This window comes from Dermochelys coriacea, chromosome 2 (genome assembly GCF_009764565.3).
Source record: "Dermochelys coriacea isolate rDerCor1 chromosome 2, rDerCor1.pri.v4, whole genome shotgun sequence".
In the NCBI taxonomy this organism is placed as follows: Eukaryota; Metazoa; Chordata; order Testudines; family Dermochelyidae; genus Dermochelys; species Dermochelys coriacea.
In genome coordinates, this window is record NC_050069.1 from 182,594,755 (window position 1) to 182,608,433 (window position 13,679).

General features: G+C 37.9%; 1 protein-coding gene across 21 annotated transcripts in view; it reads right to left on the reverse strand.

Annotated features, from left to right (window-relative positions):
- BBS9 (Bardet-Biedl syndrome 9) overlaps nucleotides 1–13,679 on the reverse strand; it is a 461,967-nt gene that overhangs the window by 322,440 nt on the left and 125,848 nt on the right. For all 21 annotated transcript variants that reach the window (XM_038389485.2, XM_038389486.2, XM_043508761.1 and 18 more), the window contains 3 exons: nucleotides 12,932–13,027; nucleotides 5,556–5,728; nucleotides 2,321–2,473 (listed from right to left, as the gene is read on the reverse strand). In XM_038389485.2, the coding sequence (XP_038245413.1) occupies nucleotides 2,321–2,473; nucleotides 5,556–5,728; nucleotides 12,932–13,027 (422 nt within the window). The remainder of the gene's footprint in view (nucleotides 1–2,320; nucleotides 2,474–5,555; nucleotides 5,729–12,931; nucleotides 13,028–13,679) is intronic.

Here is a 13,679-nt window from a genome sequence, read left to right on the forward strand (position 1 = left end):
TACTGGCAAGAAATGATTTCTACTTGCACCACTGCTTGCTCCATTTGGGATACCATGAACCCTAGAGCAGTAATAAGAGGGAAGTGCAGGCACTGAAATTTTGTTCCGCTTTTACCCAAACCACCTAAAGCAGAAAGGAGAAACTCCTTACTCCTACCTCCAAGTTATGCTTCTACGGAAGGGCTAAGCAGTGTAGACCAAATGCTTATATTTTTTCCTATGGATTTCATTAACTCTGTCAACATGTAGATATGATGCTCTCATTCTTTTCAATTTTTCTACCCCTATTATAATTAAAGGTTTGCATGATAAAATAGTTGTGAAAAAATAGCATTGCAACTGAACAGCCTTCCTATCTCTACATGCCAACTAGACAGGGCAATAAAAAAAATGCAAACAAACTCTTCATTTGTGACTGACCACCAATGAAGAACAGACTGACAGCTTGTCTCTCAAATCAACAGAAGTTGATCCAATAAAAGATATTACCTCACCCACCTTGTCTCTCTAGTATCCTGGGAACAACAAGTTACAACAAAACTGCCATAACAGAAAGAAAAGGAGTACTTGTAGCACCTTAGAGCCTAACAAATTTATTCGAGCATAAGCTTTCGTGAGCTACAGCTCACTTCATCGGATGCATTTGGTGGAAAAATGCATCCGATGAAGTGAGCTGTAGCTCACGAAAGCTTATGCTCTAATAAATTTGTTAGTCTCTAAGGTGCCACAAGTACTCCTTTTCTTTTTGCGAATACAGACTAACACAGCTGCTACTCTGAAACTAGGAGGGTGGTGAAGCACTGGAATGGATTACCTAGGGAGATGGTGGAATTTCCATCCCTAGAGATTTTTAAGGCCTGGCTTGACAAAGCCCGAGCGGGGATGATTTAGTTGGGGTTGGTCCTGCTTTGAGCAGGGGGTTGGATTAGATGACCTCCTGAAGTCTCTTCCAACTCTAATCTTCTATGATTCTATGAAGGAAAGTCCTTTCACTACACCATGTCTAACAAGAACCAAACTTTCACCAAAGTTTAGTTCTAACTTTAATTCAAGACAAATTCTGTTAATAAGAATGCCATTATAACCTTTTCTGTCCAAGACGTCAGTATATTTTGCAAAATAAATCTAGTAATTTATAAACATACCCAGCCCAAATCACTATGCTAATTATTGTGATTTTAGTACCATATTTTCCTTAACTTAAAAAAGCCTCTCTCCTCTGGGCAGTGTGAGAGTCACACAAACAAAAGAAAACAACTGACTGACTCTACAGAGGAAACAGTGAAACTGGTTATACAGAAGATGCTGTCAAATATATGAAGTAAATAGACTGAAGAGAGAGATATTCCTTTGCTCTCCTTCAGTTACAGTAGTTCTACGTATAATTTCCAACAGCAGCAGATTTAAAAGAAAAATCAGTCAGAAATGTGATATTGAGTTGATTGCCCACACAAGTATAAAGTCAGAATGTGAGATCAAATACAGTTCATTTAGACTATTTTATTTTGATCACATTCTTTGGTCTCGAACCAGCAACTCTCAGGACACAGGAGGTCTGCTTGCCTATGCGAAACCACATTGACTTCAATATGTGCCGCGTTCCATCCATGTGCTGAATCAGACTTAGTTTGATAGTTCTTTTAAAAATTAGAATTCAATAATGCTATTTAAAAACATCTCGGAGCCATGCACCTACCAGGAGGCAACAACAAGGCAGGCTGGAAATGACAGACTCATCAGGTTTTCTAGAGAAAGGCATGAAATGCCTAGAAAGTGACTGCTTGGGAGAGAGAAGAGGAACATGCCTTGGGACAGGGATGACTCAGGCAATATGGGCTCAGGTAGTAACCAACATTGGGTTTTTTCTGTTGTGTTTTCTGGCAGGATAAGCCCAGTTTGGTGTTATTTGTTTTTATTACTTTTATTCTAGCTCTTGCATTCTGAAACCTTCAGGAAATAATAACCTTTGAGGAACAACATGGTCAGCCTCAGATTATTTTGTTGTGACTGTTTCACCAGCCAAACCATTCCCACCGGTTTACAGTGCACCATAAAATATTTATACAAGCTATGAACTATAAAATATTTACACTATCCACATCAGTTTGGAAAGAACGATGTGCTGTTACATTGGTGTGACCCAAGAGTAGAAATTCTATGGTTGCAGATTAAATAAAACATTGCAAATCATCTGGAAACTTGCAGAGAATATTAGGTTAAACAAATTACAGCTTCCTGGCCTCTTGGCTAGTAAATGTAACCAGGAAAATACAGCTTATGTGCTTGAAACTGAGTAGGCTCATAAACAAATAGCACTGACCTGTCGGTAAGTTCCTTCTAGCAAGGTGTCCAGATGTTGGAGGGGAGCAGGTGTTTTGTCTTTGAATCGAGTTAGTAATCGTCGTTCAATAGCTCTAAATTGTATGGCTCTTTCAGACAACAGTTCTTCAAATTTTTCAGCATTCAAGCGAAGCTATAATTTATGGAGTTTCAAAAATTCAGATTAACAGTCTGATCCAGTAGATAGATTTTTACCTTCAAATTACACATTTATAATGAAATGGTAGAATAATAATAAAATTATTGGAAGACTTAAGAATATTTATAAATTCAAATAGCCGCCTTCTATGGTGACAATGACTATATGCAGCTTCTACTGATGTGGTTAATTTCACATTCATCATGAGATCTACCAATGGGTTGCAATAATGCCAGCTATTACTGAAACTGAAAATAATTGTTGACAGCCACAGTAATCTTGATAAGGCACAAAAATCTCATCATGAGGTTTTATGAGAGGAGTGAAATTAACTTGTCACCACTAGCATATGAGGACTTCTCCTTAGTTCAGTATGCTGTGTCTGTGTCACATATGTATAACATATTAAACATAATACTCACTGCATAAAAAGAGAAGGGTTATGACAGTCTTTGAACGCGATTTAAAGTAATAAATTCTGTCTTTGCTGAGATTAGATTTTCTCTTTTGGGTAAACCTTCCCCCCACCCCCTAAATAGCCAGAGGTCAAGTGGTGCAGCCAGTTTTCTTGAAATAATCACAAAAACTTGGCAAAATGATACATCAAATATCCAGCCAATAAGAATTCATACAGCTATTATTTTATTTTCCAGGACACATCCCTATAGCACAACAATCACATCACAGAAAGACATTCTAAAAACTGGTTTAGGTTTCAGCAGGTCCGCCACGCAGGGCCAGTGTTAAAGTACCACCACCTGGGGCTGAAGCCCAGGGCCCTGAGCCCTTCCACCTGGGACTGAAGTCGAAGCCTGAGCAACTTAGCTTCCTGGGGGCCTCTGTGGCACAAGGCCCCAGGCAATTGCACTGCTTGCTACCCCCTAATGCTGGTCCTGGCTTTTATATGCAGAAAACAAGTTGTTGTAGCGCAGATGGGCCACAGAGTTTTTTATAGCTTGTTGGTGGGGGGCCTCGGAAAGAAAAAGTTTGAGAATCCCTGCAGTATTTTATCTTTGAAAAGAAACAATATTCAAAGACTATTCTCTTTCATGTAGCTTGCCAAATTCTAACTTACCTGGGGTGGTGGACAGTATATTTGGTTTATTTTATTTTATTTTATTTTTTATTTAATTTACACAAGTTAGCTAAAATATCGGGATTTTTTTTATTCTCATGGTCAGGAGGGAAACTGCAGGCTTTGTGCCTGGGCCAAAAAAATGTGTGTGATGATTTTGCAATGCTGTCTTAACAAAAGAGGTAAATGGAAGTCAGTATTTTTCAGTCTAAAGGGACTTTTTATGGTTAACAAAATGAGTCAGTCAAAACAAATGTTCATGGCTTCATTTTCATGTCATTAAATTGTTAAAAATAGCAAATGTAAATTGGCACATCACCAGCAACAGATCCCAGAGCCTGTCTCACCATTAAAATGATGTGAATAAGTGAGGAATTTAGAGCCAGATTATGGTCAGCTCCTGACCAGAGGCACAATATGGAGAGTGCACAGAGTATCATCCCCACTTGTAACACTTGCCCAGTGAAACCATATGCTCCCCCAATCACAAGGATTGCTCAAGGTTAACACATGCTCCACCTTTCAGAAATTAAACACAAAATAAGGGTTTTTAGAATAATTTTCAACAACACTTTACAATTTTTGATAGTAATGGTCTTCAAGCACTAGAGAATTTTAGGTTTTATTACATTTAAACATCACTAATTTAAATAATTTTGTATTCAGAAATTAACTTTCATAATAAATAAATGCTTACCACTAATACAGACCTTTTCATCTTCAAAGACCTTTATAAAAAAGTTAATTAATCTTAACAGCTCTGAGATGTAGGTGTGAGAAAAAATATGGCAATTTCCTGCCAAATCCTTGGGAGACCTCACAGAATTAAGTTTAAGTCTTTTCAGAGTCCACTGTATTAAATTAATGGTTTATGTATTATTGTGGGGTGGGATTGCATACAACTTCTCACAGGGGGATGGGGCAGGGCAGGGGGGGAAATGAGACATATGTTAGACCTGTGAGTTCAAAGGACTATACTGAACAATGTGCCAGACAAGAAGGGACTTTTGGAATAAAACTTAAGTGGTTTTCCTGGGGAATGTCTAGGGTGAGGTGAATATACCACCTTTGATTATGCAAAAACCCAGCCGTTTGAAGCTATGCCCTGAGGAATCGGCCACCTGCTACATGAGGCCAAGATCAAAGGCCCAAGCTTTATAAGAGAAAAATCAAACTATTCATTGTTGTTCTGATTCTGAATTAGAAACAGTTATGAACTTGTAACTGCAGGGAAAACCCATTGTGGATTTTGAAGAACTGATACCCACCAGAACACAAATTTGGAGTTAGGATGACCTCTGGTAAGCTTTTTAGCATCCACATAGGTTTTTTTATTGTTTTAATATGTTTTGTCTGTAATGCTTCATCTTAAGAATACATGTGCTAGCTTAGAAAGAGCTGTGTGGTAAGTTGTAACTGTGGGCAATTACACTGTTCATAACCTCTAAGGAGAAAGCAAAGTGGAGATGCTAGCCTTCTGGGAAGTCTGGTTTGCTGAGGAGATCACCGTGTAGGCAGGGAACTGTGAAGCATAGCAAAACCCCAGTGAGGAGGGAGACACATAGAGGTCTCTGGAGGAGAGGTGATGGCTGAGGAGCCAGGAGCCTAGAGTGAGTGTCTTTGATGGACCCTGGAAGGGAATACAGGTTGTCTTGAACTGTGAAAGTATGCAGAGACATAAATATCTATCTTCCAAATATGGAAGCTGAGACTGAGACGTTAAGTAACTTGCCTAACGTCACAAGGGGAGTCAGAGATAAGACATCCTGATTCTCATTCCTGAGTTCAGACCACTAGGCAAGCTTCAATACAGTTGAATTGCTGGCTCTAATGCACTAGATCAGAAGCCCATCATTAAGGTAGCGAGGGGTTGCCCTGGTTAACATTTGAAAAAAAACCAGAAATACTGTGGTAGAGATTAGGGACAACTAACAATGAGCAAAACTGACTATTAGAAAGTAATGACGTACCTATCAACAGCTTAAATATTATGAGACATACCTCAAAATGGTGATCAATTAGTTCAAAATATTCTTGTAAAGGAACTGAACCAGAAAAGATACATGTGAAGTCTTTACTATTTTGCTTCTTGAAATGTTCTTCAAGACGAAAAGTGAGCTCTTTTGTGATTAGCCAAAGGTCTTCTAACTGTTCACTCTGGATTCTATACCGCTCTTTAAAAACAAAAAACAAACAAAAAAGAAGTAAAGAAAGATAAAGCTATATATACACTAGTTCATATACTGTAAATAAGTCATTATACAAAGGAATTAGTCCAAGTTGTGAAATAGTTCCAAAATCTTTAATAAAAGTCTTCATAAAGACTAGTGTTAGTGTTGTTTAAGTATTTCTGATATTTCATCTACCTAAGGTAGTTCTAAGTTACCCATCCTTGTGATTTTATCCATGTTTTTCCAACACTTAATAGTAAAATTTTGCAGCCAGATTCCCAAGTTTCCAGTACCTGAACCAGGTCAGTTGTTTTATGCAGAACTTTAAGTCCCCAAAATATGATTTCACCAAAATATGTACACAACTTAAAAATTATTTCTTTTTAGTCATGTTATAGTCTTAATTCTACAAGAGCAATATCAGACTATTTACCTCCAAATTTTGACTTTGTTGTACCAAGAGCAAAGTATGAAAGTATTTATTGCTTGAATGCTATTTACTGTAAACTAGGGGCTAGATCATGGAACACAAAGGGGATGGAGAACTGCCCTAACATGGCAGCCAGGGCTTCCCCTAATGTATGGGGAATCCCCTAATTTATGGGGAATCCTCGGGTGGTGGTATAAAGCTAATACAACTAGCTTTATGCTGTTCACTCCCACCACCCAGGTTTAATGAGCTTTCCTGGGCAGGTTAGGATGAGAGCTGAAACCTAATGCACTCCAATAAACAAGAGACCAGCACAGTGATCTCTATAGATCCTCTATTAATGAAACATTAAGTAGCCTTTTGGATGCTCTGAGTTATGGTGTGGGTCAAGAATCAGGGAAACAAACGTGGCTCTCTCAGACCTGTATGTCCAAAGATATAGATAAAACCAACAAATTAAATTCTACCCAGAAACCATCATGCAACAAGTATAGATCCCAGAGCAGAATGCATTGCAGTAAATTAATTTTGATAAAAGCATGGATTATGGTATTGAAATCTGTATATGTAAGAAACAGCTGATATCTTTTGGACAGACTGAGATTAAAGAGAGCCCTGCCTAGATATTACTGGTAAGCAGTGGTTCAACAGCAGTTAGAAATTTAATAATGCACCAAGAATGTGAATTTTAGGAACAAACAACAGATATGAATCCTCAATAAGAGGGGCAGATGCAAACCTTGCCATATCTTCCAGTTCCTTCCCCAAGTATCACTTCAGTTTTATTAGGAAACACTGTGCTAATAGAGGCAGCATCTTTCTCTTACTTATTTATTCATCTTATTTTTTAAAATGATGGGTTCGTGCACAATCTTTATAAAAACTACACAATGACATTTTATCAGTATATGATAATCCCTTCAAAACTAAATCTTTCTGAGCACCATCACCCATCTACAATATTCATCCGGATAAAAACCCTGGAGAACAGGTACAACTTGCAGTGTGATCAGTGTTGGCTCATTTATGCTCTGATAAACCAGCTGGGAAAGAGAAATTACCAGCTGAAGATCCCTCATTTAAAATTCACTGACTCTAGCCTCACCATGATTAAATCAGGTAAAATGTTAACATTGAGCACTCTTGGTGACCTAAACTGCTGCAGTATCATACAAGCAAAGTTGTGGTACCAGTGATAACCAGGCCCCATCTCATTTAAGGTCCTGACAACCTTCATTTAAATTTTTTTTTTATATATATATATATATATATATATATATATATATATATATATATATATCATGGCAATTTTAATTTTGAATAATTACATTTTACATTACATCAACATTTCCACAACAGTTTCAAGCAGAAAAGCATTCTTCACTTCAACTTCTAAAAAACATTGTGTTGCTTTTCTAATGAAGAATGGATACATGCACCACCTCAGAGGTTGTTAATTTAGATAACAGGGGAATTATATCAATGTATAGAAATAATTTGTAATGTGCTTTGTGATCCTGTTGGATAAAAGGTGTTAATGTAAGAATAAAATATTCAACCAAGACAAAAACCAATTATTGGCATTAGCCCATGTCATCCTTAACATCACGTAGTTAAATAATATTTTAATAAGTTGCAAATCATACAGCTGACAGAAAAAAAGCTACCCCTTCTGATTCTACATCATATTTGTATGCAATTCTTTTCTCTCCAGTTTCTTGTACAACAAATCAACACTAACTAAAAGTAAAGAAAAGAAAATGCTGTTGAAAACCATATTTTTTTTTAAAATAATGGTTATCCAGAGAGACATTTTTAAACACTGCCATATTTCTTTTCATTATTCATCCATCAATACACTGTCTAAGAGGAAATACAAAAGTGCAGCTGTGATGCAAAAGGTCACTGAGGTTTTGGATACAGAAAAATAGAGATTGTTTTTAATCAATTTTTTTTTTACTTGCTAGCGAAGTTCATAGTAAAATCAAATGAACCAGAAGTTTTTAGAACATTAGTATACTTATTAAACATTTTCTCAAGATTAGTAATCCAAGATTGTTTGACATTAACACTGGCATCATTCCCAGAATACACATTTCACTGAAGGGAGAATGACAAATTCCGTTTACAAAGTTACAGGAAAGAAGCAAGTTTTATTTAAAAACATGTCTATTAAAGACAAGAACACCATCTGTTAAAGATAACATTCAACCTACTTTCCATTTTTTAAAATCTCACAGTGAAATGGCTGGGCCTACTTGATATAGCATTGGATTTTGCCTCTTCTTTCCTTTTAATGAAATGAGTTTGGAAAGTTTCAGACCAAATCAACAGCAACTTCATTTATAATTGACATAACTAATACATTAATGGGTTAAAGTGGGGGTGGGGAACCACCCACCTAGTTTTCCCTAAAATAGTTTCAATACACTTTTTGCTGGTCAATACAAACACAATCTAACTTTATTTGGGGCAAGGTAGCCATTTACTCTATGTGACTTAGTAGGCTATTCGGCTGAAGGAGAAGGTTAATTAGGTTTGGAAAAAGTATACATAAACAAGGAGAACTGACAGGTTTCAGAGTAGCAGCCGTGTTAGTCTGTATTCGCAAAAAGAAAAGGAGTACTTGTGGCACCTTAGAGACTAACAAATTTATTAGAGCATAAGCTTTCGTGAGCTACAGCTCACTTCATCGGATGTAACTGATGAAGTGAGCTGTAGCTCACGAAAGCTTATGCTCTAATAAATTTGTTAGTCTCTAAGGTGCCACAAGTACTCCTTTTCTTTTTAAGGAGAACTGAGAAGCCTTAATTGTACCATATCAATGCTCTAAAAATAGAAATTCAATGGAAGCAGTAACAATTAGCTGTATTTCTGCTTTCCAAGTGCCTTTATAATAGTCAACCAATTTAAACGTAAAAAAAGCTTTTCCGCTGCAATTTACAAGTACATTTCTTTCAGAAAATTCTGACATGGGAAAGCAGATCACTCCGAGGACTAATGGATTACAAACTCTTTCAAATCCAACCTAGGATGAGAGTGACTGAAAGTGTTTAAAACTCAATGGTAGTTTATCTGAAAGGAGTTCCATACCAGTGCATAGGAGACAAGAATCCATATCACAAAAAATGCCAACACAATTAGCACTAAAGGCTTTCTCTAAACTAGGATAAAAAGGTTTAATTTTTAAAATATGTTGGCTAACACATTTTAAAATATTAGTGCATTCTGGGCAAGCCGAATTTTAACATACATTCAAGGTGAAACTCCAGCTCCTCCCCAGGATTCATTTTGACGTGCTTTTTCTACATTAGGGTTTTTTAATTCTTAGTTAAAATGGATTAGCTAATACATTGTAAAAACCAGACACAGTAGCTGGCATCATTGTTTGCAGCCTTAACAAAGAAGCTATAAACTAAATGGGTACAAAGACTTTACCCCCACTGCACCCAGTCCTTCCAGATCAAGATTGAGACACATTTGAGGTGGAACGCAGGAGAAGTTTGCACTTCTTCTGTCCATGCTGTACTTGTTCCATCAGCAAAGGACTTCAGTCTCAAAGCATTGTTATTTTCCCATGGACCATCAGTTCATCTGGTACAGGTCACTTGCTCTATACATTTTTTGTTTTTTGTTTTTTAAAAAAGAAAACTTTCAAATGATCTCGCTGAAAAGGAAAAATTTATTATACAAACCAACATAGCTAATATATGATTTATGTGATAGGATAATGAGCGGTCCCTAACACTTATACATTCAGTCTGCACTCTAGGACACACACAACTTAGCCATTCAAACACAACTCATTTTAATAGCATGAAATTTTACCAAACAGCGTAATTTTAAATGCATTTGTATTGTGCCATCTAAAAACAGGTCACAGGCCTTCCACGAGGCCCGGGCATGGAAGGCGTTGAAGTACACCCCACTGGCCAACACTCAGAGCCCAGGGCTACGAGGTCCAGATCCACACCCTAGTCATGGGAGCCCTGGGCCCATGGGACCCCCACAATGAGCCAGTACTGAGAGCGTGCAGAGTCAATTGACGCTACGCCCAGCTCACGAGATAGCTCATGGTGTCCGACACCATCAGGTGGTCCAGAGACATCTACACAGAACACATCACCGGACGCTGTCAGCACCAGGTCAGGTAACCGAGAACGCCAACCAGGGAAATAACCCACTTCCTTCCCTGATGAACCGAGGGACACACCCCACCCATGTACTTATTCTCTAGACCAATACTGACTTGGACTCTTAATACATCCCATGGGTGTTATACCCGAGTCCATTTATCCACTGACACTTGAAAACTCCCACACCCCAATCTAGATCTATCCTGGTTATGTGATATATATGTACCTCGTGAACCTTGTAACCGATACTTGCAATCCCGCATAACCTAAGCCCAACCCCAGATGTACAGTACCTTCCCTCTTAGCTTGTGTAAATTTGATTTTAAACATTAACTTTAATAAAAATTTTAAATCCATTATTGATAACCTAGAAGAACCTATAGAAGCCCTGAGAATGAAATACCACTACATGGACTTTCCTTATGCATAATATTTTTCCAAGTGTTTCATAAACATTAAAGATCTTTTTCCAAGATACAACGTAACCAAACAAGATTTGATGCATTTTGTAGCTACTCCTGCCAGTGTGAATTAGATATTAGCCATATCACAGGTTGCTACATGGAAAGTGGCATGAAACACCTCATTTGTTTTCAAAAGGCTTCCCAGACAAGACAAGAAAATGATGCCTAGTCAGATTAGGGGGAAGAATAAATGTTTTAAATCTTCTGTGTAGTGTGATCCTTACAGGTCAGGTCTAGGAAACAAATAAGGCAGTGTGGGAAAGTTTATATTAAGACTGTAAGCATCATTCCTAGCTTGTGAATAAACAAAATCAGAATGGAGAGGAAAAACCCGGGAATTCTAGTGGAAGGACTGAAAATCATGTCCTCACTAAATGTTAAAATACATTGAGCCTAGCCAGTCAGATCAACTCTTGTAATACAACAATTCCATAGAACAGGAATCTAAGTAACTGATTTTAACTTCAGTTTATAAGAAAAACTCTATTTACATATCCTTTAAAATCTTTGGTTCGTAGAAACTACTACTGAAACTTCTTTCAAACTGTTTAAATTCTATTGTCAACTTAAACAAATATTAAAAATCAACAAACAATAAAACACAGCACACATATAGTGCACACATAATCTAATTCAAACAAATATGAATCCAATAAAAGTAAAATGACTGATATTGTGAAAGGTCTTTAATAACCACTGTCCAGATGTTTCCAGTCTTTAATGGCTTTGATGGTGTTAAAAAGGTATTAAGTATTTTCTCACAGTTTAGAATGCCTTACCTTGATGCCACTGATATTTGTAAAAGCCATCTTGAATAAATGATTTTAAAAACACATATTTCTTATTGATTTGGAACCTCAAAGATTCGAACACCAGAGTTACGGACTGACTGTTCAACCGGACACCATGTTAAACTGGAAGTAATCAATTAGGCAGCAGCAGAGACCAAAAAACCCAACCAAATACTGTACAGTGCCTGTATTGCATCTGAAAGGTAGGCACATATGGGCTGCCTTTCCCCATCCTTATCGCCACCCCCACATACAGGGCACCCACTTACAGCTAGAAAGTGAAGATGCTGTGATTCACAGGCAAAGCTGTGAGCCCCTGCTGCCAACCCAAGACAGCCGGACCAGGACCAGCACTGGGGTCTGCGCTGCTTTCCTGTAGAACGTGGGTGCTGATTTCACCCTCGCCCCCACCAGAAGGGGAACACACTATTTTCACCCTTCCACCCCGGCGAGGAGGAGGATACAAGTTTGTCCGGGCCAGGGAAAGACGCTGTCTGAAAGGAAGCTGCCTAGCTGCCTCTGGAACCTGGCCCAGATTTGAACTTCTGGAGCCGGAGATAGATTTTGTTCAGAGTTACAAACATTTCAGAGTTACAGACAATCTCCATTCCTGAGGTGTCCATAACTCTGAGGTTCTACTATAATTTTATTTGGATAAAAATATTGCAGATCAACAAACTACCTTTACTGTCTGTCACTTAACCAAGATAATGTTCACATATCGTCCATTTTATGTCCTCCAGTTTGAACTCAGTAGTGTGCAACAAGTATTTTAGTTTTGAAATTTGGCATTTAGGCATGTAAAAATGCAGACCGGTGCCTAATCTGTTAGGTGTTTTTCTAACTCCCACTGAAAGTCAAGGGGTGTGAAAAGTTAAATGGAATTAGACATCTAACCTGCTTGCGTATTTTGTAAATCCCATCAGATGCCTATCTGAATCCTGAAGCATCTAAATACCTGGCTAAAAGCCCATTTCCTCTCTGAGATTTTTCAGTCTTGAATAAAGACCTGTGACATTAAAAAATTTATATGCAATAACTTAAAAAAAAAACCAAATTATCTGGCGCCCTTTTAGTTGTTTTCAGAAAACTACTATACAATAACTAAGTAGGATTTTGTTTAGTTTCAGTATTTCCTTGCTTCTCTAAAATATTATTGGAGGGTTCAGAGAATTTGCTCAGGGACCTACTATTCACATTAAGAGAACTTCTGTGTAAAATTCCCCATGCAGCAACTAGTATACTACATGTGGGCAGATGCTTAGCTGGTTGAAATCAGCATAGCACCATTGACCTCAATGGAGCTACATCAATACACACCAGTTTATGATCTGGCCCATAATCTTATCTTAATCCATAATTCAATTATTTCCAATACTACTTACGTGAGGTTTTTGAAGCAAGAAGAGTGATTCTAGAACCAGTTAAGAACTGGAATCCCAGAACATTTACCTGATCTTCATCAGACTGATCAGCAAAGTCTACAAGAGAAAATTCAAAATGAACTACATAACTATCTTCCTATAATTCAATAAAAGATTGCAGCAAACTTCTGATCCACATTAAAGGCTCGACTGTCTTCGCATGGGTAACACATGTGAAGGAGATCTGCATATGAAGGGAGCCACACAAAGGCAGAGAACAGCAGCCATCCCTGTAAGCAGAGATTTCTTGGTCCATGCTGCCTTCAGGAAGTAAATAATCCAGAAAGGGGCAGAGATGAAGCATGGCCATGGCCCCTTCTCCCAGTGCACCAGCCCACAGAACATGACCAGGACACTGTTTCAATCTGCAACATCCCCTAAGATAGTACAGGGTGAATCGTCTGCAGCCCCAGAAGAGACTGTACCTCCAGAATACTCCCCCTGGGGAGATGCAATTCCACACTGCCCTCTATTCAAAGTTCTGTGGAAATTTCACAGATGAGCCGCACAACTGTATAACCTATTGGAAAAGACCTTTAGATTTTAAGAGCTCAGTCTCATCTTTCAGTACATAGTCATTCTTAACCATCTACCTTGTTAAATTAGCCACTATGCAATTTTACTACTGTATGTAGTGCACTGTAAAGCACATTGGATCTTAAAAGGGCTGGACCAAGGGTATTACATAACTCCACCATCATCACAAAAA